The sequence below is a fragment of the Suillus plorans genome (genome assembly GCF_016647745.1).
Source record: "Suillus plorans strain S12 chromosome Unknown HD556scaffold_128, whole genome shotgun sequence".
In the NCBI taxonomy this organism is placed as follows: Eukaryota; Fungi; Basidiomycota; class Agaricomycetes; order Boletales; family Suillaceae; genus Suillus; species Suillus plorans.
The window spans coordinates 1-24,432 of NW_024537512.1; the positions used below are offsets into that span (position 1 = coordinate 1).

Consider the following 24,432-nt stretch of genomic DNA (forward strand, 5'->3'; position numbering starts at 1 on the left):
TACCCAACTCCCGAACCCCGAAATTGTGGACTGCCGGGTGTCGGGTTTCGGGGTTCGGGGGTCCCGGAACTCGGAACTCGGTATGTGAGACAAACATATATTTCATACACGGGTAAGTCAATGTGTCAGTCAATCAACTCGATTGTAAAGTATATTTTATTGATCTCCCCAAATTTCCCAAGTTCCGAGTTCCGAGTTCCGGGACCCCCGAACCCCGAAACCCGGCAGTCCACAATTTCGAGGTTCGGGAGTTGGTAAAATTTGTATGGATAGATGAAAGGTTGATTTAAACATTTTTGAAAGATGTCCCATATGAAATGTCAAGTCCCAAGTTTTGATTTCCGGCTTTCTGGAGTCCCGAGTCCCGAAGCCCGAAGTCCCGACACCCGGAGTCCCGAAACCCGGAGTTCAAAATTCGGGACTTAACATTTCATATGGGACATCTTTCAAAAATGTTTAGATCAACCTTTCATCTGTCCATACACATTTTACCAACTCCCGAACCTCGAAATTGTGGACTGCCGGGTTTCGGGGTTCGGGGGTCCCGGAACTCGGAACTTGGGAAATTTGGGGAGATCAATAAAATATACTTTACAATCGAGTTGATTGACGGACACATTGACTTACCCGTGTATGAAATATATTTTTGTCTCACATACCGAGTTCCGAGTTCCGGGACCCCCGAACCCCGAAACCCGACACCCGGCAGTCCACAATTTCGGGTTTCGGGGGTTGGTAAATCTCGGTTTGGGGTTTTGCACTGAAAAGTTGACATTTATACGTATCCAGGCTCACCCATATATGTACCCATCTATGTACAATTCCCCCACGTCAGCCCACCCATCTATGTATTATCCCCCACGTCGGCCCACCCGTCTATGTAATACATCCTATGTTGGCCCACCCGTCTATATAATACATACTACGTCGGCCCACCCGTCTATATAATTATACCCCACCTCGGCCCACCTGTCTATGTAATAAATATTTTATCACACCCTCGGCCCACCCGTCTATATAATACATACTACGTCGGCCCACCCGTCTATATAATTATACCCCACCTTGGCCCACCTGTCTATGTAATAAATATTTTATCACACCCTCGGCCCACCCGTCTATTTGATATCCCTTTCGTCGGCCCACCCGTATATGTAATACTTTTTATGTCGGCCCACCTGTATATGTAATACACCCCGCGTCAGCCCACCCATCTATGTAATATTCCCCTACCTCGGCCCACCCATATATGTAATACACCCCCGTCGGCCCACCCGTCTATATAACAATATTTGCCTTACATCTCTCTTCAGCCCAGCTGTCTATAATATCCTACTCTACATATTACCCTGATGGGCCCACCCATCTCCATGAATGATCATATTCCCCCGGCCCATCCGTCAACATCAAGGATATATATATCATTGGCATACATGGGCCCACCCGTCTCCATCGGAAATAATATGTGTCCCGGCCCATCCGTCATCATCGAGAATATACACAACATGGGCCCATAATCCGCTGGCCCGTCTCATACGGGATATTATGTAGGTCGGGTGGCCCGTATAATACGGAATTTGTCACTGAAGGGGCTCGAATAACGGTCCTGCAAGTCGAGAAGGATCAATATTATACATTAAATTGAAATTTTATGACTTACCTTGATGGGTGACAATCCAGTATTGTCGGAGCACCTGGCTAGGCTGTGATAAAATTCGTAGGCCGAAATCTTAGACTCGAATGACAGCAGTTGATAGTGCTCGAGTACGTTGAACGTTGCAGCTGTTTGCGGATCCGTCGTTGTTGCCGGATACCATCGGACTCGTAATAGTTGCTTGTAGCGCAGTTGGGCAGTGTGACAGCCGCAAAAATCTAATGCGACATCATGGATCCCATTGATGTCAACAACGATGAAGTCATTGCCTGTTGAGGGACGCGGATTGTAACAGTGGTCACTGGGAGGATGACCCAGTTGCACACGTAAACCAAGGGACTTGAGGTGTGTGCGCTGGAAAAAAGAGCCGTTCCACTCCTGTGTTTGTAGGTTAGTACTGTAGACCATGTATCTAGCAGGAAACACTTACTTCAATAACATGCAGTGGACTGGATTGATGGCGCTCAACAGTGCAATGTCGACAGTACATTTCCATGCCGAAACAGTCCCTGCAACGGTACTTGGGTTCTTCAATTTCACTGCCACAGCGGCAGACTGTGCGCTGGCCTTCGTGACCACGACCCTCCAGAAATATGGTCTCGTCAAGGAAAAATTGGCGGTCGAGGAGCCAAACAAGAAGCGGATTGTCCTAAAATAATCATGAGTGTAGTAAATATCATTGATGTTTTCACTTACTGCAGCATATTCTTTGCGCTTATCCTGCAGAACGTCACCCGCGATGATCGGAGGATCACAAAATGGAGAGACTTCGTCCCAATCATTGTAGTCCGGCCAATCCTGGATGGCGTGAGGTTCGTATAGTGAACCATCTGGTTCACTCTCAAGTGCGGCCTTGCCAAGTGAAACATGCCCTGTTTGTAGAGTAGTGCGTCCATTAGAAAACGCATATTCCCGTATCAACTTAACTGCTGGTGTAGAGCTTGGCTGAATGAAACGCTCAACTTGCAGCTTCGGTTTCTTTGCAGCCCGCGTCATGGCAGGATACTAGAATGGTGGCCAAGCATGCGAATTGTCGACATGGCGGATCATTCTGAAAATTTACATGTTAGGCTTCCGTGACTTCAAATATATCTACACTTACCTTGTACTACATTATTGCCAGGACCACGTTGAAGGGCTTCACCAGTAGATTGATTAAACAGCGGGTATTGTTCTGGCCTGATGGTATGGTGTAAGTTTCAGTATATTCATATGAGGTGTACACGATACTAACCATAGACGCGTACAACACGTGACCAAAATGACCTCACATGACTTTGTTTATCAACACACGGTGCCTCGCGTTCTGGACCTTAGTACTAGTATATTAGACACAGCGCAAGAAAAACTTGTATGGACTACACGCTACGTGCGCAAAATCTACGTTACATGAGTACATGGAAGAAATCAAATTCTGAGGCCTTTCTGATACATCATCTCCCCCATCGAGTGAGCAAGTGTGAGCTCGCAAACTTCTCCAAGAAAAATCAGACCCTCAATGTCCTCTAGATATGCGAGCACGGTCCTTAAGAAACGGGTGACCGAGTCAGCAGCATGCCACTCAGAGCCAGGTGAGACTCCGCAAAAATTCAAGATTTGATCTTGTGCAGGAATGGCCCGGTTGAGTATCTTTTGGACCTTCGCAATCGAGGATTCAATGATGGAAATATCACCGGGGGAAGAGTCTTCGGGGAAACTCTTCACGTAGTCGCAAAAGACTCCCTCAGCAAATTTGCAGGGGTCATCGCCGATCATCGCCAGCATTTCGTCCTTGATGTCCTTGATAACGCGTAAGCATTCTGGAAGATTGTCACTGTTGAAATTGAGTTTAATGTTTCATTTCATTTCTATTTATAAAATTGAACATATGCACATACAGCTTGATATTTTCGTCATCTTCTGATTCCGAGTCATCATCTGAATCGGACTCAGACTCCGACTCCGACTCATCATCATCCCTACGACGCAAGGCTTTTGTGACAGCCTTCAAGAGCTCTTTGGATAATTTCTTCGCTTCTTTCGATTCCTTTGTCTTCGAGCTACGAAGCACTCTCCGCCTCTTCAAAATATCATCTCTATGTCTTTAATGTAATTGGTCAGGAACGGATGTAAATAATTAATGAATGTATGACATACTTTGCATAATGACGGCGGTGCCTTTCACGCGAAGCTTGTAGCTTCGCCTCGGCTGTTTTATGAACAACTGGACAAGCCATTTTGACTAGCTGTAGTAGAGAGTGGTGGTAGTCTTCAAGAAAAAGAACCAAGGATCCTCCATTGCGACACTGAGTCTTGGTAGGACGAAAACTCATTCGCTCAATATCATATTTCAATGGGCCAAACTTATCACAATGCTAAGCTAGGCCAGTTGCAACTTGCAAGCATTGAATCAAGGCCCGTCTCATGTCAGCGTGTGTTATAGCATTGTAAATGTAACTTGAAATCATCAACAGAGATAAAGTCCGACTGCCATTGCACTGAATTGGTCCCTAATTACATCGAGTCTCAGTAGGATCACACCAAGTCTTGGTAGGACGAAAACTCATCCAACCAATATCATATTTCAAACGCAGGCAGGATCATTGCGCTAGCGCCGCGAGGCCAGTCAAGCATGAATTAAGGCCTGTCTCATAATCTTCAACATAAATAAAAGCTCTACGTACATACTACCATTGCACTGAATGGGTCCATCTCTAGCAGTCGGACGAAAACACACGTGGTTCACAATCGTACGCTCGAAGTGAATTTTTCATCTCATTGCCACACTAACTAATAGCTATTACCTGCAACGTACATCTAATCTTACCAATGGCACCACCCACCAAATATTCTGCCGAGCAGATCGAGTTTATGGCGACATTCCACAATCAATTCCTTGAATGTAAGGCCAACAGAAATTACGAACCTTTCTGGAATCCCTTTTTTGAGGCATGGGGAGCAAGATTTCCAGAGCGTGCTGTTGTCTTTAAAGACATTCCGCTCGATGTGGACTTAACCGAGGAACAGTCTACTGTGCTGGCAGAAGCCTGGGCATTGCGTCAACGGGTACGTATATGCTGTCCGAATATTAATTTCAATAACGTGTTCCTCACCATGTTAACAGCGCCTCATGGAGAAATTCCGTAATGATTTGGGCACGTCAAAAGCGGGTTGGCGGGCGAATGGACAGCACACTGCCACAGTCAATAAAATGATGAAAAATATCATGAAGGGCTCGACGGACAAACCTACTCGTGTCTTGCAACCATGGGAAATGTACTCGAAAACTCACTATATGAAAGTCAAAGATGCGGTAAAGACTGAGCAGGAAGAGCTAAAAAAAGTGCCCTTCGCTGAGCCGGCTAAGAAGACTACCCTGGGTATCGTTAAGCGGCATGTCAAAGCCGCTTTCAACAATGAATCCGAGGAAGTAAAGGCAGAGGTCCTTGCTGCTATCGAGGCAATGAAGGAGGCAAAAAGTGCGGAAATAGAGGAAGCAAAGAAGCAGGATCACGATAAGGATGTGTAAGTTACATTCCTTGCTTTCTATGAACAATGTTTTCTTACAGCATGTGCAGCTACATATCCAAAATCGCTGCGATTTTGACCCAGTTCTTTGAGGAGTTGCATGAAATGACAGATTGGGTATTCATGGTACTCATGGGCGGGCCACATCCTGCTGCAGGTGGGACACTTGATGTCAGTAGTTTCCATGTTGGTACAACAAAACTGGGCAACCGGTTCAGTCAAGCCTATCCCCAATTCTCGCAGAACATTATGGTGCCTTACACGCAGTTTGTAGAACGTGTTTTTTGTCAGTCACCCTTACTCAGTACAAGATATCAGACTAATGCCTCTTTCTAAACAGCCGACGCAGCCGCACTGTCGAAGGGACAAAGCTTGCTGCATCCGGTCAATACACCATCCACTCCGGTCATCGCTTCTGGATCTTCATCTACTGTCCAATTACCCTCTGATATATCACCACCTACCACTCTCAATACCACAACTGCCACGTCTGATGCATTGTTTGACTCACAGTTTTCTTCTCTCATGGACACCATCGACATTCCATTCTTCTCCCAGCCTTACGCATCTCCGCCACAAATGGACATGGACGACACATCGCAGCCATCACTTCCCATTCTTCCAATGCCTCCGCAACCTCCTCAAGACTCGGAGATGATGCACAGTTTGAATCCGTTTCTGCAGGACCCATCCATTCTCAAACACGACCCACCTATTCTCGAACAATACCTTGCCCCGCAACACTCACTACCGATTATCGTGTCACCACCACGAATTCATCAAACACAAAACACATGGACCCCCACAGACGAACCTGCTACTACCCCAAATGAAGCTGGACCGCAGCCTTATCACACTACAAATTCCACCTTCACCTTCCCTATCTCCACTCCACCACCCTCCCAGGCGCCTTCATTGACAACCCGCACTCTATCAACGCCACCTGCCGGTGCACCCCCCACCCAAACTCTGACAACTCTGTCTGATGCCGCCCCAAGAGGACCCCCTTCTGACACAGGCAAGAAGCGTGCATGTGAATCTGAAGGAGAGCGGTTGAATAAAGGTAATGCTCGCAGGGCTGGTTCCAGCGCCTCCGCCATGGTTGATGAGAGAGTGACGGAATCAACGGATCAGCAGGATGGCCGAGGCAAACGTCAACGGTTCCAATCCAGGCGTGCTGCAGAAGCCAACAATATTGGTGGCTCATCCACGACTCGGAAGACTGGACGCAAATGAGTGCGTATGCGCGTCTCCGACCATTGTATCATTTATACCATTGTTGCATATACGTAGTTGCTTGCGTGTGTCGTGTGTTTGTTAATGCAATAATATTTGTTAGTTCTTGACATATTGGAACTTGTGGAATTGGGTGACACAGATAGGTATTTGGCTTTCAAACAATTTTCAAACCTGTTTCTAGGCAGCTACACATTTGCGGGACTTGGAGGAATTTCGGTTTGAATTGTGCCGAATTCGGCTAATGCAGAGTAGTGATACATCAATGTCTTATGGTTGTAGGTAGTGATACATCAATGACTTATAGTTGTAGGTAGCGATGTGATACATCAGTCCTACAGGTACAGGCAGCCCATGCCATGTCCTGGGCTGTCGCATGTCACATGACCCAGAAAACGTGGCACTTTTTCCTCGAGTGGTGACGTAACTCAAGGAAAAAGTGCCACGTTCTGGGTCATGTGACAGTTGACCAAATTTTTGTGTCATGTGTTAAATGTTTGATCGCTCACCAGCTGAGGAGTAGGACATGTAGGACACGTCATGCCGTCCAAGCGGCATTGGCAATATGAACGCCACGGGCGCAATCCGAATATAATTTTACTGAGAAATGACACTCACTAACACGCCATCGGCACCAGAAGGAGTAGGAAACCTGGTGATCCTGGAGGGTCACAACGCACACAGAACGTGGCGTAGCCTCACATTCAAGCGGGAATCTCCAGCGGGGGACTTGTCACTTGGACCTTGGTGCTATTTTTGATAATCAACCTACCGATCAGACTCGTCCATCAGATGTGCATCTCATGATCCAGGCCCAGTCATCACGTGGAAGTAATGTTACCTATAGATAGACTGAAGAACCACAATGCCATCAAACGAAGGCCAGGTACCAGGTCCAGAGAACCGTGGATTGAGTACCAGACCAGGATCCTCCACTGATACATTAGCCCTTATAGATTATAAACAGCTGTGGGTCTTAGGTATACATGTATCAGTATTGCCCTCTAATTGTAAGTACTTGATGTATTATTCTTACAGTATGGCCTGATTTCATGAAGAGACTAATGGGTATTACTATATGGGTGGCGTTCGTGGAGGACTTGGACTAGATGATGGTCATCATTGATTACTCGATGACCTTACTCACGAAGACGAACCAGATGTCTCTCATGAGGCTGACAATCATGATGCCGGTCTCGTCGTTTGGGAATTTTCGGACGAAGAAGTGGGTGCAATGGACGAGTGGTGATTATTTTCATACTAGTATCTATTACCAAGGAGCCGTAGTAGAATCTAGGCTCTGGGGATCTTGTACAATGTCTTACGAAAATCATGATAACACTATTTAATTTTCGGAAAGGGTGTCCAAGGTCCTATAGAAGCTAACTGCCTTATATGGTGTCTCGAGAGAAGCATGCACGTGAGAAATTGAGCGCGGTTGTCTGGCTTTCCATACGAAACAATGTCGGGCTCGAGAGAGTCCATTCAAGGAAAAAAAAGGGGTTGCGATTCCGAACCATTTTCTTGCTGCTGAGCATCCATTATGCATATGCTGATGTCGAGGAGCTATTCAAACCATGATGCGTCCCGTCATCACAACTGACTTTTCAGCATGTTCTGACTGAATCTACTAGTGGGAATGGAGATTACTATCGCGCTGTTACAGCGGTGGGGGACGCTTTGGCAGGTTATGTCTCGATAGCATACCTCTTGGTGATGGGTCCAGGCCTGTAAATTCATTACCAAAAGTTACAACGTGAATGTGCAAGAATCAAGATACGACCGGTCTGAGACAACCCGAAATTGAGATAAGCATCATGTTATTAAAACTCAGCCAAGGCGCCCATCTAAATCTGATTCTGATCAGTGATAACGCGCCCTCGGTTGCATTAAAGATGTTAGCATTTTGATCCCGCTAGGGAATTTCCAACAACAACACCAGACTCAACCCGGAGAGGTTGGGAGTAGTACTATAGCAAAAGATGTTGCAGTCCTGAAATGCACCATGCACCATAGGCTCGTGTTTTCATATACTACCTACTTGCGACCGTAACCGTGACTCACAATCAGAAGGTATGAAGGACAGCCAACGGCAGCCACGAACTTCTCAGAACCCAACTCGAACGCCCAGGTAAATCGGTTCGCGCATAAGCCGGTGCATCAGACGACTGGTAAGCCACAGATATTGTCATATATGCTGATATATGATCATATATAGAAAAGGTTTTCGTTCCATTGGAATATAAAGCCATGTATACCGTCGGAAAACCACTGCAATCAACGTAAAGCACCTTGGGGAGACCCACGAGTTCTTTGATGGTTGTCTAGCAAGTCCGATTCAAGAGCCATCATGTGTTCTCAGTACGCCACTTGAACGCCCAGGGAACGGCTTCGTGGAGAAGCCGGCTGTCTATTAGCAAGTTTGATTCAAGGGCCATCATCATGTGCTTGAACTTGAAGTACAAACAAGTTCCAACAGCAGCTAAGAACTTCTCGAACGCCCAGGTAAATCAGTTTACGCAGAAGAAGTCCGAAACATATAAAAGCCTCCTTGCTGAAACTCTAACTGCAGAACTCAAGCTCTTCAATCCACGCTCAATCTCAGCTACCAAGTACACTTTGTATTTCACAATCCAAAACAATGTTCGTCAAGAATTTGACCTTCCAGTCGTGAGTGTTCGCAATCTCGCTCTGCACAAATTTTTCACCCAACGTTTCACAGCAATAACCTCGGCAAGCAGGTCACGCTCATGCTCACTTTGAGTCCCGACGTGGATCACCTCTACGAGGACGTCTTCCCGGTAGTTTGGAAGTAAGTGGGTCTACTCGCGTCTTGGACGATTTAAAACCTTGCAATTTTTTCAGAGTCTTCAAGTTCGGCAAGTCAGGTGGGTGTTCCTATTCTCTTGCTGCCAAGTTGCCGACTTACATATGAGCCGTCTTTCCAGGTCCATATAAGGCTAGCACGACCTACACGACCCAGTAAGATGATCGACAAGATCAATAGTCTTGGAAGTCGCTTATATATCGTATAGGTTTGTTTTCTCCAGAGCCCAGGTCGAGGATGGGAAGGCCGTCGGCGCTGAGACCTTCATCAATATCAATGTGAGCGGCTCTCATCTACTCCGAAATTGCTAGCACCAACGCAAGCCATGATGCAGAACGGCGAGAAAACAATTCTGACAGAAGCCAACGATGTCTATCATTTCTCTGTAAGTCTGGCTTCCGTTGATTTTCATCTCGACCACCGACGAATACCTCGTGCAGACCCCTCAGGCGGGAACCTCTGGTATCCTGCAGGCCCAGAACCACACTGGGACTACTCAAGAAATGGCAGTCGGTTTGTGACCATCATCATCTCCTCTTCTTTCACCTGAGCGTATTGTCCACCTCCAGGCTTCGTAAACAAAGGAGATTTTATGCCCACACCCGTACTCTTCTTCAGCGATGTTGCGTATGTCATCTTGCCTGTAATACTTTCTCCTTCAGAGCGTTCACAATATCAAATGCAGAGATGGCAGTCACGTCACGGCAAAGTTCACTCCCGTCTTGCGGGCCTATATCACGTCGGACTATGAAGCGACCTCAATCTTGCGAGGCCCAGTCGAAACTCAGGCGATCTTGTCGCAGGACCTCACTGGGCTTGCTCAGAACACGACTTGGAACCTCTCGCACGACGCGTCCACTGGACGTTACACGCTCACCCATGCTTGATTAAGGAATGTGACATTGGTGCGCCTAGATATCCGTTCTGTGATATCTGCATCTCAATGTTTACTGTGCTTTCACAGTATCTTCGTTCAAACCAATAGCCTCACTAAGTTGCCGTGGGCAATGTGAGCATTCGTGCATTTGTGGAGCGCCATTGCGGTAGAACAAACACCACTGCTGAGAATTAGTAAAATATACGAGAAGGAGTCGCGTGCGCCTATGTGGTTCCAGAATTGAGAAATGAGAATGTCTTTTTTTAGTCGATATCGCCTCTTCCATCCCATGTAGCAATGCATTGTGATATACACTTTTGATGACCTGTTCACCACGGAGACCAGAAACAAGTTGGAAGGGGCTAGGTAGCACACTACGCTTCGCAGGTCCTCCCGTAGACTTGCCAGACTTGCGGACAGTACGAACCATGACGACCAGGGCGAAAGAATTTCCGCTAAGACGGGATCTGTGTAGCAGCAGATTATTTGTTTGAACCAGGAGAGGAAGGCTGTACATACATACTGTCAAAAATTAAACGCGCATAGTCCACGGAGTTGTATTCTGACTGGCAAAGTGTAGAGACTTAAGATCGACGTTGGAGAAGAGATATGATTCAGAGTACTCAGAATTGATCAGAACTTATTAATGCAATCTCGCGACCTTTGCCCATCTTCCTCTCAACCAGAGACCATGAATCCAGCATTCAATAGAGCAATCTCAATTCATTCGGATCGTGCATCTTCCATAAGGTTGGATTAAGATTCGTGAGCAATCATACCTCAGTGGTGATTTGCATCGATGTGAACTTTCGCGACTGACAGGCAGCATGATCTTATACCTTCAGGGAACTAACACCTTGTGTCATCCCTCTCTCTAGTAGTTGCTCCGCGCCACGCAGTCTATTCCAAATGCTGATGTAATGTGAGCTTGGTGTTTCCCATCAAAGATGGGCGCTTACAATATTTCTAGACCATCGTCCAGTTTTCATTCTCGTAGACTTAGTAAGCATGATGACTTCCAGGCTGCGAGCGCTCAGAAGGCCTGTCAACCTCTCGTGAGAAAATAAATGCCCAGTGCATTCGAGCAGGTCGAGTACACCTGGCACGTTCAAGAACATGAAACTAAAAAGTCTAGAATCAATACTAGGATCAAGCACGATGAACAGTGCGGGACAAATCAAACAATGTCCACACCATCAACCATTAATGAGAATAAGCTTCCGCTTCTCGTCGTATTTGAGCTGCACAAGCAACTCAAAGCTCCGCCGCAAGCCAATCTCGTGTGCTGTGTAACAAGATACTGAGCAGATAATAAATTCGGTGGTCTTCCAGCGCATGGAGAGATGCAAAGTCGATGGAAGCTATGGACCTGAGTCCAACGATGCTGAACATCAAGACAAAATGCCCCGAGAACTAGCATTGGAACAATGATAGGTGATATCAAGTCTAACTCGTTCAGCGCCTCGCAGAGAAGAGGGAAGAGGTCCATACGAGCGTCGGGAATGAGTGTCTGGCAAACCTTCTTGTTAATTTTGAACTTCGGATCTGTTCGACTAGATGGTCGAGAGTACGAGAGTGAAGTTGCGACAAAAGGGATAAACAGGGTGTTAATGAGGCGGGATATCGTGGTGTTGCTGGGAATGCCGATACCTCAGTAGAAGAGGGTGTGAGAGCAACGCGCAAAATGTACACCAGGAGTGAAGAGGTCACTGCGATTCTTGATACATTGAGTTCTGAAGATGTCGAGATATTTGGGAGCCTGGAAGACTGCCGATGGTATCTATTAAGCGTAAGTCAAGAGAAACGGATACGAGGTTCGCACCATTTTGCAACCCAGTTCGTTGTCCTGAAGCTGAAACCTGTCAGAGTCGCGTGCGATTGCAAACCCAAGCTCTACGTTCATTGGCTCACAAGTTCACTTACTTATTCGTCGAGCGTCCAATTATTTGAATGGTCTGATCAAGTCAAGCTACAAGATCAAACAACACTGTAGATGGTTATCTAAGCCGGCCGAGGAACGAGGCCAGCAAAGATTTTAGTCTACGCGGAAGTTAGCGAGGTGGCGCAGCTCTTCTTGCTCCTGCCCACCTCGCAGCCTTGCCTTATTCTGAGTTTTGGCTACTCGTTTATACGTTTTTGCATCTATTTCGTCAGTTATAATGCTCACGCAGAACCCTAACGAAGCCATAAGGCCAGACTTCACGACTCAAGAGCACGAAGATGCACGTCAGAAGCTCATTGACGAAGGTTTCAACGCCGACCAAGCAGCTCGCTCTCTCTCAGCCCTGTGGACCCTGACCAACAACGCTGATAAAGAACGTTGGGCCCTCGAACAACGGCGCCGGCACGAGGCTGAACGGAGAGAAGAGGAAGAAGAAGAAGAACGCAGGCAACTAATCAAAGACGAACAAGAGGCCGCTCGCTTAGAGGATAGAAAGAAGAACAAAAACAAATATGCGCCTCTAGTGCGAGGGAAGGTACCTTCTGACCCAACAATCATCCCCGCACAGTACGCTCTAAGGAAAATGAAAGCGGGAGATTATTGCGAGTTGCACTACTTCACCAACAAGGGTCTAGAAGACGCAAAAGTTTCGAACCTCTTAGCAGAACCGGATGCCTTAGTGATGCTACCAGCCGCAGATGGGCTACACTCATGGGTTCCTGCGGCGGCAGTCAAGGATCCAAAGTCTGCCCCCATCGTCAAAGACGAAAATCTTTCGTGGGAAGACTTCAACGAGGCGGCACCGCGCATGATCGCTTCAATGAAACTACATGACTGGCCCGACGATCGAGTTGACATGCATATTCGATTCTGGTGCGCACTACAATCGCATCGTTGGCGTCATGCCCCAGATATGCTCAAACAAAGAGCACTGCTACTCTACCAATTGCAACAACGTCGTCGCTGGCACATGACTATCGGTACGGCTCAGAGCTGGAGTCTAGAAGAGCTCAATCAGGATCTCATCCTCGAAGCTCGGGAAGAATTTTTCAACGAGAAAAGAGATAAAGATACAGCGTTAGCAATCCGTCAGTACCTTTTTCATTTACTTTCACTCAAAGGTCAAATACTCAATCAACTTCTTGGCTTCTTCGTCCCTTTCATAACAACTTTGCGAACGTTTCATATAATTTAAAACTCTCACCCACTGTCGGCCAATCGCGCGCCGACATGGTAACCACCGACCTTTGTGTTGCAACGCGCTCACTCTGGCACCACCCACCGGGATTTCATCACGAAAATCCATGACCATCATGTGTCATCCCTCACTGGGAACCTCTCGCATCAACTACGTGATCGCCACGTACATACCTCGTATCACACGATCGGTAACTTGCTATCTGTAACGTTGGAACTCCTCCTACAGAGCAAGCAGCAGCTACTTTCACAGCCAACAACCAGCACCTCTCGCGAATGCCATTGCAGCAGGTCGCGACGTCACAGAAGCGCCCGCACCCCCCTGCGGAAGAAGCCGCATATAGCAACAAGAAGGTACGACATCCTCGTCCTCCTGGTGCCGCAGGTACATTACCTTGCTGTGCAGTGTGCTTGGGAAGAAACCCGCATCGCACCGTGGAATGCGCCGCCTCTCATACGTGGGACAACCAATTCGAGACATTTGCCGAGCGCATCCGCAAGGGTCTTTGGACCAAAGACGGAAAACAAATCTGTACAGCTTGGCAACGCGAGGAAGGTTGCACCACCCCCAAACATGATGCACGTCACGTATGTTCGGGATGCGGAGCAGCCACTCACGGCGCTCAAAGATGCCCTAGAGCTCAGAAAGCTGAGACCATTGACACCGTACAAGGTTGATGTGTGGAAACGAGAGCTTCGAAGAGCCGGTTTACTTGACCGCTTCGCTAAGATACCAGAAGGTCTTCTTTTAGGTTTCAAAATAGATTTTCCTTCTATCAGAACTGTACAAGCGCCTCCAAACAGAGATTCTATTTCTGAATACTCGATTGAGTTTGATACCATCATTCAGAAAGAATTGCGCAAAGGCAGGTACATAGGGCCTTTCCCAGCATCGGTCTTGGAAAGTCTTATAGGGCCTTATCAATCGTCACCGCTATCAATCATCCCAAAACCGGGCAAACCAGGAAAATTCAGGATCATCCAGAATTTTTCGTATCCGCATTCACCCAACGCTTCTTTCCCAAATCCGTCAGTGAATTCCGCCATCGAGACCAACAATTTCCCGACCACATGGGGAAAATTCTCCATCATTTACCAAATCATCGCGAACCTTCCTCCTGGCTCCGAAGCAGCGACAAGAGATGTCGCAGAAGCTTACCGAACAGTACCACTCCATCCATCGCAATGGCCTGCTGGTGTCGTACGAATCTCAGACTCTCTTTTCTGCGTAGACACTTGCATAGCGTTCGGGGCAGCTCCATCTGCAGGGGCTTATGGCCACGTAGCAGATGCGGGAGCCGAGATTTTCCGATACAATGGAATCGGCCCTTTAGACAAATGGGTCGACGATTATATCTTCTTCAGGATCAAGCTCGAATTCTTAGACCAATACAACAATTTCCGAAAGAATTGGAACCAATCCTTCGCACAGGAAGGTATGCGCCAAACAGGAAGCCGTCTTTGGTTTGGCGGCATGTGCACGGACACAGGAAAACTCGAGGAACTGAGCGAAGACTGCTCGAAACCGCTGCAAGATTTTTCAAAACGATCTGCTAGATCTGACCACGACAAACATTTTAATTGCAACCTGCAAGACATAGATGCCTTGTCAGAGGAGCTAGGTATCATCTGGGAACCGTTGAAAGACCAGCCTTTTCAAATGACTACGGTACACTTAGGTTTTGTATGGAACATTGAGAACAGATCAGTATCATTAAATTCGGCAAAAATCGACAAATATCTTGCGGCAATACACAGATGGCGCAAGCGGCGAGCGCACACGCTCCAAGATGTTCAGGAACTTTACGGAAAGTTATTACATACATGCGAAGTGGTACCTCGAGGCAGAGCGTATTTAACGAGCCTTGAAGCAATGCTCTCACACTGCAGTGGGAAGCCGTTTCTCCCACATCGAGCAGGAGACAGAGTAGCAGACGACCTCGACTGGTGGTCCCATTTAATCCAATCCGGAGGCGCAACGTGTCCCATCCTCCCCACAACGAAGCTAGAGAACCCACTAGCGTTCTCGGACGCGAGTTCAGGCATAGGAATAGGTCTAGTAGTCGGCAAGCACTGGAGAGCGTGGAGATTGATACCCGGTTGGAAGACGCACAATGGCAAACGTGACATCGGATGGGCAGAAGCTGTGGCTTTCGAACTACTCGTATACACTGTCGCCGCTATCCCTAACATTAGCAACCGTGTCCTCATCCAGGGAGACAACACGGGCGTTGTCGAAGGATGGTGGAGACGGAGGCACAGGAATCACGAAGTTAATGGAGTTTTCAGGAGAATCAGTGAATTTACTCACTCCCTATCCTGCCCTTTCGAGATTGTCACTTCCTACGTCGCCAGTGCCTCTAACCCAGCAGATAAACCCTCCAGAGGGATCTACGGACCGCGAAGCCTTCTTCTTCCTCCAGTCAAGCTTCCAGCCGAGCTTGAAGGCTTCCTTATCGACGCCACTGAACCGCTCTCTCCCACCGAGCTTAGACTCTTACGGAACGGGAGCTACTCCGCTCCCGCTGCCAAGCTCATCAACAGAGAACTCCTCAAACAACAAGCGATCGTTAGAGCAGGTGCAGACAGAAAAGAGGAGGAAGACTTCATTAGCAAAGCACTCAGCGAGAGACAGTAGCACGGAAAACGCACGTTTCGGTGCCCCCTTGCCCAGTACCTTGCACATTAGCGCTCCCTCTATCCCTCTACGCTATAAATCAAACTTAACCCCACAGCTATCCACACTGCGTCCACATTGTCTAGCAAGAGACAGGTTAAGGTTATGGGTACCAGCGGGAAGCAGCGCAAGACAAACAACAAACGCAACAAGCAATCCGACGAACCAGGAAATGTCCGATCGGCAATTAGAACGCATCCTGGATGTCATGGGATCAGTGTGGGCTCAATCCACAAAAGAAACATACGGAGCAGGCTTACTCGTATTTCATGTGTTCTGCGACACAAATGGTATTGAGGAAGACAAGCGGTGCCCTATCGATCGCACCCTGCTACTTAATTTCTTGTGCAGCTGCGCTGGGTCGTACTCAGGCTCCGTGCTAAGCAATTATGCAGCGGGCCTCAGAGCGTGGCACCTCTTACACGGAAGAGACTGGTTGATCCCGCCTAGAGAACTCAAAGCGGTCCTAGATGGTGCCGCCGCATCAGCACCAACAGAGTCCAAAAAGCCCAAACGACACCCATACACACCAGATTCTCTGGCCGCTATCTGCAATCAACTGGACCTCACCACACCCTTAGATGCAGCGGTGTTCACGTGTCTGACCACGACATTTTACTCCATAGCGAGACTTGGAGAGTTCACAGTCAGCGCCATCAGAGACTTTGACCCCAGAAAACACGTTACCAGAGCTAACGTGTCAGAAACCACCGACCGCAACGGACTTCCCGTCACCAAGATACATCTTCCTAGCACAAAATGCTCCACAGTCGAAGGAGAAGATGCGTATTGGGCCGCGCAAGAAGGACCAACAAACCCTAAAGAAGCCTTAGAGAATCATTTTCGCGTGAACCCAGCGTCCAATGCTGAACAAACGCACCTGTTTGCGTGGAAACACGCGAAATGAATGTGTCCGTTGTCAAAAAGACAACTCCTCAAAAGGACAGCAGCAGCTGCGGAAGCAGCAAAACTACCAGACCTAAAAGGGCATGGCTTGCGCATCGGGGGGACCTTGGAGTATTTGCTGCGCGGAGTGCCTTTCGATGTCGTGAAAGCTATGGGAAGGTGGTCCAGTGACACCTTCGCGAGTTATCTGCGAGAACATGCGACAGTACTCGCACCTTATATCCAAGCCTCTCCAGCACTCGAGCCGTTCACACGCCATACCATGCCTCCAATCAGGTAACAAACTGGAGTAAGTCCATCTCCTAGAACATAAGGGCATCAAGCTTCGCTGCATGCGTCGCTGAACTCCTAAAATTCGGGAACACAGCTCACCTTGCGCCACAGGTACAGACACGTGTTTTGGACCGGAAAGCCCTGCGGGCTTTCGCCCAAATACCCAATGAAATATTTCTTCTATCAGCCATTAGCTTCTAGCAGTCCCTTCTGTAAATACCACGCACCGTTGAAAACCGAGTTTGCTAGCTTGTCTTCTAACGTATCGCAGACATTCGCATTCGAAATGCATAGATGGTTATCTAAGCCGGCCGAGGAACGAGGCCGGCAAAGATTTTAGTCTACGCGGAAGTTAGCGAGGTGGCGCAGCTCTTCTTGCTCCTGCCCACTTCAGTCACCCCTCCCAAAGTACCTCTTAGGTACATATATTCTCTCCTAAAATCCCACCTAAAGGGTATGTTTTTGCATGGTATTCCCATTCAATATGGTCATCAGCCCGGGCCTTCCAAATACTTTCCCCAGGGGGGCTGGGCCAACTGGGCCAATATATTTAGTCTGTCCCATGACCCATGTAGGCTATCCCAAGCAGCAATTTCTAAGGGTTATCCCATTATCAGCCAGGGTGTCAGGGGTCTATCTCTACAAAAACTCATCTGTATTTTCACCATTGGGCAACTTCCCACAGGCAAAAATAATACAGTATAAAATATAATTTTATGCTTTAGTACTGCGTGTTGTCTGAAATTTTAGCTGGAGGAAATGTGACAGAAAACTAATCTGGACCTCATGTTTCTGCCAAATTTCGTGTGACCCAGCATCAGGACACATCCTCACCTTACCACAGTTATGTGCCCGGTTCATAAGACATCTATTTGCTTCTAGAGCACCCCCCATCCTCACCTAACCGTAATTGTGCACCCGGTTCATCACACATCTATTTGCTTCTAGAGCACCCCCCATCCTCACCTAACCGTAATTGTGCACCCGGTTCATTACACATCTATTTGCTTCTAGAGCACCCCCCATCCTCACCTAATAATAATTGTGCACCCGGTTCATTACACATCTATTTGCTTCTAGAGCACCCCCCATCCTCACCTAATAATAATTGTGCACCCGGTTCATCACACATCTATTTGCTTCTAGAGCACCCCCCATCCTCACCTAATAATAATTGTGCACCCGGTTCATCACACATCTATTTGCTTCTAGAGCACCCCCCATCCTCACCTAATAATAATTGTGCACCCGGTTCATTACACATCTATTTGCTTCTAGAGCACCCCCCATCCTCACCTAACCATAATTGTGCACCCAGTTCATAACTCATCTATACCCCAAGTAAAGCCGGGTAAGGTTAGAGTGCTGAAACTGCATAATGTGTCCTATCAAGACAATCCCAAAGGCCTCGAGAAATAGGCATCAGTGCTGCTTAGTGAGCCTGATGTAGTCGCTGGGACGGCCCAGTGCTCTCATACACATGATGCGGGATAGCCCACCGCTGGTTCATATAGTCGCTGGGACGGCCCAGTGCTCTCATACACATGATGCGGGATAGCCCACCGCTGGTTCATATAGTCGCTGGGACGGCCCAGTGCTCTCATACACATGATGCGGGATAGCCCACCGCTGGTTCATATAGTCACTGGGACGGCCCAGTCCAAATGTTATTACTTGTTTGTCTTTATTTTTTATCCACAATTTATAACATTCTGCACTGCTTTTCTTCTTTCTTACTCCTACATTCTATTGTGCAGCATCCTTTCTGAATATTAGTCCTGCAATGTTCTCTCTCCTTTCTATACTACTTCACTGGGTTGCTTATCTGGGTAGCTACTCACTGCTAAGATTCTATACTCCAACTGATCTAGCTTTTTATTCAACATTTCTAGTGGTGACTTGCTCCTGCAAATCTGAGACTAGCCAAGCAGTCCATTCTGTAACACACCGACGATCTCTCACTTTCCTAACCACTGACTTCATCAATCTCTGGCTTCTAATCGCTGCTACCGTCCTTGCCTTCATTGTTGTTGTCAATGCACTCTACCTCAATTATCTTGAACGCACAACTGCCAATACACTAAATGCCATTGAGCTTCAACACACCACTACTCCTCATGGATCCCCTGCCTAGACCCAAACCTATTATTTCATCTAGAATCACCAGTGTTAGTACTGTGCTATTCCTTCTTGCCCAGCTCTCTGACATGCATCATATGGGCTAGCCCAATACTAGCTCATTAGTCATGGGGACAGTCTACTAAACAGCAGGATAGCCCATCGCAACTTTCATAATTACTGGGTCATCATTACATAGACACTGGGCTGACCCACTATATATATATATACATTCCTTACATACTACTTGGGATGACCCAGCTACCCAATATATCAGCTGGGATAGCCATGATGACCCTACTTTACATATAATAAAACTCGTAGATGCTGGCATTGTTTTTTGAGTGAAAATCATGCAGCACAGTTTGGAACCACAAGACAGATGTATATTCAAGCTATGATACACAATTACATACAAAAATCATTCAAAGCATATGAAACATTAGTCACGGTAATCAAAATCACGATCATATGAATGGCCACCATAATCAGGAGACGGAGTGTTCCGGCCATAAGCATATTTCTCACGTCCCCTTGCAACCACTCTTGAAGGGCCTGCAGCCGAAAAATCATGGCGAGAATGGGCCACATTATGCCCATAAGCTTGAACATGCTGTGGAGACATCTGCCGTACCTCATTACGCCAGTGTTGAGGTGGCTCATAGCCAGGGGTAGGTGCGCGAGGTCGAGGAAGAGGAAGAGGATGAGCTGGGACAATGCGCGGAGCACCATCGTAACGTACAACCTGGAAACCAACTTGAATGAAAATAACGATAGAAGATGTCAGTCTTCAGCTTACCTTCGACTTTTTCCTGATGCGAGAGTCTGGTGCATTCAAGCTATCAGCCTCAGATTCAAATGTTTGATCTATCAGACACTCAATTAGAACGGTATCTGTAAGCGATTCATGGACTTACCATAATCCTCTACATGCAGTCGCTTGCGAGGCTGCATCCTCTGCGGCTGAAGCACCGCTGAGTGGTGTTCTGTACGGGGCGGATCATTGTTGCTGTGGTGGTCCTCGTGAACAACAGAAAATCCACGAGCAGCATGGTGAGTCTGTTGTTGAGGCCGGCAATCACGAGTAGTATCTTCACGCTGCCTTTCTCCAGAAGGGGGGCCAACATTCAAACCACTGGTTGATGTTGCTTCCTTGTACTGTTCCAGCAACGTTTTTGGGACGGAGTACTTGAATTTCTCGGAGTCTGCTAGTTTGCGGAGCACGATGTGGGAAGCACTGGTGACCAAAGGAATATCGAACATCCTAGGGTCGTCATTTTCACATTGGTCAATGTGATCTGAAGCAACAGCATTAGATATGAAAATGAACACGGGCAATAAGTACCTTGCGGCCAAGGAACAATATCAATCTCGGACACAGTGACATCCAACTCGTCAATGATATCATCAAGAGTCTTATCACTGCGTCCTTGCTTGCGCCGAAGTTCGAGTAGATTAGTAGCTTCTGTCTTCAGTTCGGCGTCATAATACGGTGTTGCCCTGCGCTTGATGTAAGGCACGACGAGTAGCTTCAGATGTTGAGCGCTGAGGGTGTGGTAGTTGAAGTCTGGGCCAACCGGATGAACACCATCAGGCCAGAGTTCAAATTGAAACTTGTTCTGGTATGCAACATCGAGTAGCTTCTGCCACTGGACAGACTTGGTTTTATAGCCGAATTGTTCTGTTTTATCGAAATAAATTCGAGATACGCACGGGGAATTTAGATCGAGCTTACCTAGCTTCTCAAGCACCATGACTGACCAGATACGTCGGTAACGATCCCGTGGGGCTTCACCAGGCTTCGAAAACAAAATATCATAAGCCCCACTGAACCGCGGCAGTACTAGCTGGTAGTTTTTTGCTCTGGACACATGGTAAGATAAAACTCAGGGTAGTTCCAAGCTATGTACTTCGCTGCAGTGATAATCCAATCTAAGGCGAGGCAGGCGTCCACTTGGCGTTCATTGATGAGATCCATAAAGGTGGAAGAGCCTGCGACAAAACCAGAGGCCTGTCGGGCCGCCTCATCAGGAGTCGAATCGAAGACACAGCCAATGACCTCAATGCCTTCTAGACGAGAATAAGCTGCAAACTTTGTGGCAGTGAGTCATGATAAAAATGAGTGGTCTTAATACTTACACGCTTAGCGAGTGCGTCCCTTGTAGACATAACGATGCTGGCACGCGACTGATTGTTATTGGCACCGCCTAAGTGAAAGTCGTAGTATGCTTGTACATCATCCCACAGCGGGTCATCATCTGGGAGGCTGTAGTAGTGGTCGCGCTGCCTCTTTCTCCAATCACTGAGTTCTACCAGGGTATGTGGTTATTACCAGCGCCAATGTGTAAAAGAAGAAAAAACTCACGTTCATCTTTTTCTCGAGGATATTTACCCTTGTACCATCCTTGGTGCATGTTCCATGGGGTCTCGGCCCTGGAGTGCTTCACAGACAACCCGGCCTCAATGAGTATTGTACGTGCAGATTTTCCATACTTGTCCCCAATTGCCTTGGCAGCCTCAAGTGTCTTGCGCCCGAGCTCCTGCGCATCATCTACACCTTCCTGGCACAGCCGCCCAGGTCTAGAAGCAATGGGAAGGTCTTCACCGACATCATCAAATGAATAAAGTTGCGGGGTGGGCGAGGCAGTCTCCATTGCCATGGAGTTTTTTGGCAGAGCGCTTGGGGGAAGAGTGTTGGAGAGCGCGCTCTTCTTGAACAACATCGCCTTTGATGGAGGCGCGGGTGCTTCTTCGTCAGAGGCTTCTTCATCTTCTTTATATTCATCGTCATCCCCGTCAGACTCCTCTTCCGGAGGAGAAAGATCACGCCCAGCAAGCTTTGCACGGCGTTGTACCGGGGCGGTCAAGGAAGTCTCTATAACTGTGGAGTTTTTGGGGGGAGCGTTGGAGAGCGCACGCTTCTTGAACAACTTCGCCTTCGACGGAGGCACAGGAACTTCTTCGTCCTCGTCTTCTTCATCTTCTTGATATTCATCGTCACCTTTGTCAGACTCCTCGTCTGGAGGAAAAAGATCACGTGCAGCAAGCTTTGCACGATGTTCAGCTCGTAACCTTGCTCGTCGATTTGCATATGGGTAGTTGTTGTCTGTGGAAGGGGTGCCATCCGAGGAAGCGTCTTCATCCTCTGGAGTATCAGAGACGGGTAAGGATTCTGGGAGACGAAAAAAGGACTGTCAGTGTACATTATTGATGGGAGACAGTGCTACATACCACAGACCTTGGGATCATCTACAGGATCGCCCTTGTGAGCCTCCACTTCTCCTTCACCGTTGCTCTCATCTTCTGTGACAGGGTCGTCGATCTTGGGGTGGTCTTTGGAACAGTCATATCAACAAGTAGTTACTCAGTTTGTAGGGTTGCCGCCCATACCTTGGGTTTCAGACTCAGTGTCAATGCGCGGATCTGTGGTAGCAGTGGAAATTTTTGCGCGCCGGGAAAGGAGGGCGCTGTAGTCATCGAAGTTCGTGACCGAGGTCCTCCTCGGCAAGGGGATAGGTTTGATTTTTTTAGTGGGTGGTAGTGACTGGGGTATCATGATCTCATCAGTAAATAGACGGGAGGGTGATGAATGCCTACCGTTTTAGCGTTGTTCTGTCCAAGACAATAATTATTAATATCTATGATAAATAAAATTGAATTAAAGAATAGACGTACCATGCGCTGGTTGATGGGCAAACCACTGCGGGTACGCATCACGAAGTCCGTAGATGCAGTTTCCGTCCGCTGGTTAGCGCGCTTTTGGGTGGAAGAAGTCCATTTGGGAGGCATGGTAGAGGGAGGTTGATAAATTCTTGACTCAAGGCAGAGAACTATGGACACGAATGTCGACAGCAAGGAGTATGAAGAACACGAAGTCCTTTTTAACGGCGAAGGAGACACGAAGTCTCACGAACGGCGAATGCAAGTAAACACTAGTGAGAGAGCAAGTTAGAACGATAGAAAATCGTAATGGAGAAATTCTAGCCTACCTGGCTTTTCAAGTAAATCTCAGGATGAGAAGAAAAATACTGCGGTGAGAGTGACTTTGAGCGACAGGAAGTCGATGGACAGAAATTTCAGCATACCTGGTTTTAAAAGGTGAAAGCAGGGCGCCTATGGAATATCAGGCAAGATATGAATCAAATCGTCGGCTGGACAACGAATAAACTTCGCCACAAGACTCCAATATTCTAATGGCTTCTCAGATGGCAGAGATGACACATGGACCGCATTTGGGACGGGCGAGGTCATCGATGGACGCTGTGGGTGGACACTAATTAATGAATTATGAACAGAAACCGCAGACTGGACTAACCTGATTGAGCCAGATCGTTGGTTGGGACCGCAAACGAGTGCCGCCTATATAGGAGGGAAGAGCGTAGATGGACAGTGCATCATCATCTGTTTGAACTTGGTCTGGCGGCCAGAGCAGCGCGTAGAGTACCCAAAGCGATTACGAGTTGCTGGCAATGTCTAGTTCGATTGATAGTTGTTGGAAGAGATCTATCAGAAACAATCAACGGCCGCGCTAGGAAAAGCTGGAACACAGGTCGAGTTCAGGAAGACGCATGGAAAACTGACCTGGCCACCAGACAGCATCCACGAACACACCCAACGATATCTGCTACCACCAAGGCAGGAGCTCCAAGAGACTGAGTTGAAAGAATTGAGGTGAATTGAGATGACAGGGCGGTGACGGTCCTGAAGACATAGGAAAAGCTGTAACACAAGTCGAGTTCAGGAAGACGCAAGGAAAACTGACCTGGCCACCAGACAGCATCCACGAACACACCCGACGATATCTGCTACCACAAAGGCAGGAGCTCCAAGAGACTGCGTTGAAAGAAGTGAGGCGAATTGAGATGGCAGGGCGGTGACGGTCCTGAAGACATGGAAGATAGCGGCAGATTGACTCGGACTAGTAACAGTGCTAACACGAAGTCAGACTGTATTTGATGGCACGAAGTCACTGCGTTGGAAGAGTGGAGGCGAATTGAGATGGCAGGGCGGTGATGGTCCTGAAGACGTCGGAAGATAGTGGCAGATTGAGTAGTAACACTGGCAGTGCTAACACGAAGTCAGACTGTATAATACATTTGATGACACGAAGTCATCAGATAGTGTTAGCTACCGCGAAGGCAGCTTCAGAACAGTCATGATGCGGATTAGTGCTAGAATAGAGAGGAGGAAGGTAAATAATGTAGCCTTAGACTTTGGC

The 24,432-nt window shown here is 47.6% G+C and overlaps 6 protein-coding genes across 6 annotated transcripts; 3 read left to right on the plus strand and 3 right to left on the minus strand.

Moving 5' to 3' along the window:
- Positions 1-1,636: 1,636 nt before the first annotated feature.
- Positions 1,637-2,264, minus strand: HD556DRAFT_1250772 (uncharacterized protein; the record flags this gene model as incomplete). Its single annotated transcript, XM_041298964.1, has 2 exons — positions 1,637-2,032; positions 2,085-2,264. Coding segments are annotated over 2 exons (576 nt in total), but the record flags the coding sequence as incomplete, so codon positions are not given.
- A 797-nt stretch (positions 2,265-3,061) lies between these two features.
- Positions 3,062-3,870, minus strand: HD556DRAFT_1451362 (uncharacterized protein; the record flags this gene model as incomplete). The annotated part of the gene is made up of 3 exons (XM_041307944.1): positions 3,062-3,467; positions 3,532-3,729; positions 3,791-3,870. 3 exons carry the CDS (start codon positions 3,868-3,870, stop codon positions 3,062-3,064), a joined length of 684 nt encoding a protein of 227 aa, XP_041152281.1.
- A 592-nt stretch (positions 3,871-4,462) lies between these two features.
- Positions 4,463-6,397, plus strand: HD556DRAFT_1314765 (uncharacterized protein; the record flags this gene model as incomplete). Its single annotated transcript, XM_041300997.1, has 4 exons — positions 4,463-4,699; positions 4,758-5,158; positions 5,203-5,447; positions 5,502-6,397. The coding sequence occupies 4 exons, from the start codon at positions 4,463-4,465 to the stop codon at positions 6,395-6,397; spliced, it is 1,779 nt and encodes a 592-aa protein (XP_041152282.1).
- Positions 6,398-8,967: 2,570 nt separating this feature from the next.
- On the plus strand, positions 8,968-10,223 carry HD556DRAFT_1425811 (uncharacterized protein). Its single transcript, XM_041304614.1, has 11 exons — positions 8,968-9,006; positions 9,039-9,067; positions 9,120-9,209; positions 9,263-9,285; positions 9,346-9,379; positions 9,433-9,502; positions 9,559-9,609; positions 9,665-9,737; positions 9,794-9,851; positions 9,910-10,129; positions 10,189-10,223. The coding sequence occupies exons 2-10, from the start codon at positions 9,039-9,041 to the stop codon at positions 10,109-10,111; spliced, it is 630 nt and encodes a 209-aa protein (XP_041152283.1). The 5' UTR covers positions 8,968-9,006; the 3' UTR covers positions 10,112-10,129; positions 10,189-10,223.
- Positions 10,224-12,260: 2,037 nt separating this feature from the next.
- HD556DRAFT_1435334 (uncharacterized protein) lies at positions 12,261-13,017 on the plus strand (the record flags this gene model as incomplete). Its single annotated transcript, XM_041305415.1, has 2 exons — positions 12,261-12,893; positions 12,955-13,017. The coding sequence occupies 2 exons, from the start codon at positions 12,261-12,263 to the stop codon at positions 13,015-13,017; spliced, it is 696 nt and encodes a 231-aa protein (XP_041152284.1).
- Positions 13,018-19,656: 6,639 nt separating this feature from the next.
- On the minus strand, positions 19,657-23,003 carry HD556DRAFT_1451367 (uncharacterized protein; the record flags this gene model as incomplete). Its single annotated transcript, XM_041307945.1, has 12 exons — positions 19,657-19,959; positions 20,014-20,081; positions 20,132-20,512; positions 20,560-20,895; positions 20,950-21,077; positions 21,125-21,306; positions 21,354-21,523; positions 21,580-22,386; positions 22,446-22,547; positions 22,605-22,758; positions 22,812-22,826; positions 22,890-23,003. 12 exons carry the CDS (start codon positions 23,001-23,003, stop codon positions 19,657-19,659), a joined length of 2,760 nt encoding a protein of 919 aa, XP_041152285.1.
- Between the last annotated feature and the right edge of the window lie 1,429 nt (positions 23,004-24,432).